The sequence below is a fragment of the Montipora capricornis genome, chromosome 2 (assembly GCF_036669925.1).
Source record: "Montipora capricornis isolate CH-2021 chromosome 2, ASM3666992v2, whole genome shotgun sequence".
NCBI classification, from domain to species: Eukaryota; Metazoa; Cnidaria; class Anthozoa; order Scleractinia; family Acroporidae; genus Montipora; species Montipora capricornis.
Genome location: NC_090884.1, coordinates 5,535,386 through 5,540,385, shown reverse-complemented (window position 1 = coordinate 5,540,385; position 5,000 = coordinate 5,535,386). Strand labels below are relative to the sequence as shown.

At 39.3% G+C, this 5,000-nt stretch overlaps 1 protein-coding gene across 1 annotated transcript in view; it reads right to left on the bottom strand.

The window, feature by feature from the left end:
* The window catches only part of LOC138038594 (alpha-N-acetylgalactosaminidase-like), a 20,793-nt gene that overhangs the window by 7,217 nt on the left and 8,576 nt on the right, over positions 1-5,000 (bottom strand). Inside the window, exons 7-9 of the mRNA XM_068884564.1 lie at positions 4,300-4,467; positions 2,819-2,878; positions 2,329-2,430 (exon numbers count right to left, since the gene is read on the bottom strand). Coding sequence (XP_068740665.1) covers positions 2,329-2,430; positions 2,819-2,878; positions 4,300-4,467 — 330 coding nt within the window. The remainder of the gene's footprint in view (positions 1-2,328; positions 2,431-2,818; positions 2,879-4,299; positions 4,468-5,000) is intronic.

Below are 5,000 nucleotides of genomic sequence, written 5' to 3'. Positions count from 1 at the left end.
AAGGGCCTGGCTAAACTACGAAACATTGCTGCAGAAACGAATTCCTGGGTGGCTAAACTAGTGGGAAGCAAGAAAATTGTCATCCTTCTCAGGTGGCAAAACGAGGAAACAATGTAGTACGCAGGTGTATTAGTAGGAATGTCCTCTCAGGAGAAGTCTGGGACTGAATGTTTATCTCCCTATGAGGTTTCCCTGAGCGTGTTAAGAAATGGCCATCTCAGCCACATTGTAAGAGGAAACGAGGGATTGGCTAAAACAAAGGGCAAAAAGTGGTTCGTGACTGAATTAGCGGCTTAAGATTTGCTTTGTTATCTCATATTTCTCTGACATCGGGTAAATTACATAAATAGGCTCCCTTTTCATACAACGTAATCAGAAATTGGATCTCCTCATATTTGCATTACCATTCCTTATACCCTAATCCTTTCCTTTGACCCGAGTCCGCTGTTAAGATTCTCTGCACCACAATGTCCCCCATTTGGCTTCTTTTTCGCCTCGACCGTTGCTAGGAAACATTTTTGATGTGCAGCACTGGAAACTAGTCAGCAATGTTTCGCAAGAGGCTAAATGTTGTCCAAACAAAGTTTATGTCCGGGCAGCAAAATGTCTTTGATAAAAGTCAGAAACATTTTTTGCTTCCGAAACACAAAATTTGTTTTTGCGACATATGCGCGGCTAAACTGAGAAACATTTGTGACCGCAATAACGTTTCCCAGTTTAGCAAGGCCCTAATTCGCAACGGCCAATCAAGGCTGGATTCATCTGATCAAGGGCTATTTTCTCCTTTGTATTTGGCGACGCGTCAGTGAGGAGGGGGAATAAAGCGTCCCAAGACCCATCAAATCACCCGAAACAACACAGAAAATAAAAGGTAAGTGAACTTCATTGACCTGACTGTCAGTAAAACGGACTTTGGGAAAGAAAGGCTGCCATTTGTAGTTTTTATGGAAAATTTCTTGGATGAGTTGGCCTGTGGCTTGACCCACTGAGTTCAAGGCCTGTAGTGTAATAATTCAATTTGTGGCCTCAGTGTGACATGCGTGAATGGAGTGGAAATGAAAATTGCCCTAAATGACAGTAAAGATAACAAAATGAGGCCCGTAAGATTTTGATTACATAAATCTTGTGGAAATAGGATCAGGCGGGACATCCTACTTTGAAGAAGTCGGGTAAGCTACATGTATTCCGAGGAAAATGGCCTGCTTAAAGGCTCACATTCAACCGACAGGTTTGTTGATCTTTCGCTTTGTAACGTAAAGTTCGCATTGCTTTGAGCGAGCTTCAATCGAGTGTCGTAAAACCAAAACCAAAGTAATTACTTTGGCCAATCAAAAAGGACGGAGACAATCCAGTAAACCAATCAAAACTTGAAGTAATTACACGGAGCCCACACAAAGCGCGGGAAAATGTGCACGCGCGAGCCACGATTGGTTTTGGTTTCATCTCTGATTGGTTGAAAAAGTGGCGCGAGAACTTTGAATCAATCACTGAGTGAAAACCGCTCTATCGTAGCGAATTAATTGGATGAATTTCAGCTTTGGCGGGATTTTCACATACGAAAATTATTCCACGGCACGCAATGCCAGTGGCCTTAAGCTGGCCAATCACAGCTGCACAGTATCTTCGTCTTCAGATGGTTTGCACATTACGTCATCGACTCCATTGAAATTTGTCCAAAAGCTTCGTTTCAGCCTAAAAACGCACCATTTTGCGAAAACTGATTTTTGGCAGTATTTTGAGTAGTTTTGGAGCCAATATCCCAAAATGTTTTTCATTCAGTCGATATTCGAAATTTGTCTCTTCCTCGTTCCTTTTGTTCGTCCACCAGCACAATGGCGGATCTAGGAATATTTTGATGCGGTGAATTGAAAGAATCGAAATATATACTCTGACAAAAGTCCAGATAGATTAGGCTGCCATTTTGACTTTGTTCACGTTTTGCATTAATAAAAAGCTCACGTCAGGTAAACAGTATCTGTTCCAAAAAAATAAAAATACAATAAAAAACAGAAAAATAGAAATACTCTGTTACAAAAGTAGAAAATAAATAGATTTCTTCGTTATTTTTATGAGTCGAGGAAATCAGATAGTTGGGTGGTACCTTAATACATTGTATGCGAAGAGAGAGGCCGTCCAGATTTGAAATAACTTGCATATTGTCAGATCGTAAATAATTTGTAAATTTATTTTATTTATCAACCAAGAAAATGGCTAGCCACCCTATTCAGACCTCCCTCCCCACCCCCCCCCCCCCCCTCACCCCACATCATTGTTATCTGTATCTCAAGAGATTGGTTGCAAACCATGTATAAACTACCATGTTCTTACCATATCTGGATCATTCCAGTGCCCAGGTCCAGCAGCTGCAATGTATGTGTCTTGATTCTCAGCAAAGTGATCCACAATATTTAATACAGATGACCATGAATCCTGAGGTTTGACAGAGAAAATGTTTGACTGCAAAGGTGCGTATGTGTAATCAATGTCAGCAATGTGATTTTGGACCCGAGTTGTTTCGTCACATCAAGTCGAAATTTTGGACAGTAAATGCCGCCTTTGATAAATTAAATAATAATTACACAAGTAGTTTATTATTGTTCTTGGTATTAACATCATTATAGTTATTACCTTTCGTTCAAATTAAAAGTGCAAAGTTCAAGAAAATAATATTTTAGGTTACTAGATGCCCCTTAAGAAAAATTCCCTTGAGTGTTTTGGCTTGTCTTATAACAAGGACAAATGCCTCATCGCCTGAAATTCCTATTCAGCCTAATGACAACAACATTTTACTTACTCATCATTACAGCTTAAATCAAACCTGCACATCCTTATAGTTCCTCCAAGTGTTGCAACTTTTGGCAATGGCATTGTAATCAGGCTGCAAAGGAATGGCATTGAATACAATGTAGCAATATTGCTGTTCACACTCAAAAGCCTTCCATTATATGATAAACCGAGAATGTCGAAACCAGTTAATACAATTGCCTTTTGCAGTGCCCCTTGAGGAGGGTATGAAAGTGTATTCATGTACAAAAATAGAGCATTACAGGTCATTAATGTAATCGCATAAGCCAACTGTGCAGTGCTGGCTGACAGTCACTTATGTCAAGAAATACAACAAATTATATGCACATATAGAATTATATAAAAATCACAAAGTTTTCCTCTGTGTCCAAATACCAACTACACAAACACAACAAACAACTCAGCTTAACGGTTGCTTTCAGACCCTTTCAGGTTAGGAATATCCTCAGCTGTTTCACATCACGTTCAAGTAAAATTTTCTCCTTTAATTAATTAAGGGAGTAATATTAAAGGCTAGGGACCCACTGATCGTCGTTCTGGACACAAGTGATGTTGAAATTTTGGAAAAAAGTATGGAAAATAAGTACATGTGTTATTGCGATGCATATTTATCAAAATCAATATTCATCATATTAGGTACATTACTGGACATATCTGAGATCAGTTAGATGTGCATCAGACAGCCAAAGACCAGAGGTCACAAGTGTGAACCCCAAGCAAAATAACTGAAAATAAAGTCTGCCTACGTAATTTCATTTGCAAATGGCTGGACTCTCGAGTCTGCTGGGGATAAGGGCTATAAACTGTAGGTCCCACCTCACACCACACACACCCCTCCTTGTAGGAGCAAAGATGGCACAGTTGGTTAGTGCGCAGCCTTGGTGCAAGACATGCCGAGTTCGATCCCTGCATCTCACGTCCTTGTTTTGACTTCTTTCCTTTCTGTGTAGCTTAAGTAGCTTTAAATATCAGTAAAACAGAGCACTGAGATGGAGATGGGGGAGTAAAATGAGCGGACCATCGATCTCAGGTTTGTCAGTTGAATTACTGTTACAAGTTATCGATATTAATATGGTTGCTTTACTTTACTTTACAACCTCAGAGTGTTTATAAACCCTGTGGGATGTGGAAAATGAATTCACAATGTTGTGGTCTTTCCCTGTTCTCTCCAAGAAATGAGGTTGCCTTGGCATCATATCTAAGAAGGCTAAGGGTTTTATAAAGCCAACAAACAAGACAAACCTATAAGTCAAGTTGGATTTTGAATTATGAAGATGTACATGAGATTCCAGAATTTAGTCTAAGACTTTTTTAAACCAGTGCATTTCAAAGCTCAACCAGATGCAAGCCTTGACTTTTCAGGCTGAGTGAGCTACATTGATTTTCAAAAGTTATGAATAAACACACCCACAATTGGCTAATTATGACTAGCTACATGCACCACAAAGTGATAACTTGTTTACATCTTCACACCTCCAAAACAATATTTTATACCTTGATGCCTATTTTGCTCTGATAGAGAGGCCACTCACAGCTCAAAATAATTGGTCTTCCAGTTGCATTCAGTGCTTTAGTGAACTTTGGGAAGCCAACATCAAAACTAAACGGATTAGAAAAACAGCCATCCACTTTAAGATAATCCACTCCCCAGTTGGCAAATGTCTGCAACAATGGAATTCAAAAGCTGGTCTGCTGTTAGCATTCTTTTGGCGACTTTATTATAAAGGTCATTTATCCAGTATGTTATTGTGTGCCCAGTGGTGAACGCAAAGGTGCTAACTTTTAAAATGGCTGCCTCGTGGGTCCAATTTAGATAAGTTTGCAAAAAAAGTGACAACCTGGGTAGATCTGTACACTGCAAGCACCAATTTATATTTACTTTGTACAGCCATTAATGATAAATAATAATTATTATTATTTCACAACCTTACATTGGATATGAGATTGCAAACTCGCATCTAGAGGTCACATATCGTTCATCATCGTTAATCATAATCGTGTGGGACATAAAAGAACCCACACACTTGTCGCAAAGAGTAGGGCATGTAGTTCCCGGTGTTGTGGTCTGTCTTGTGTGGTGTATCATGGTTGGGAGGGTAAATGCTCAGAGATGTTAGCTACACCAAGCTAGTCTAAAAATCCGAGGGTAAGTAAAGATATATGATATATGATATGATATGATCATTGTTCATCAT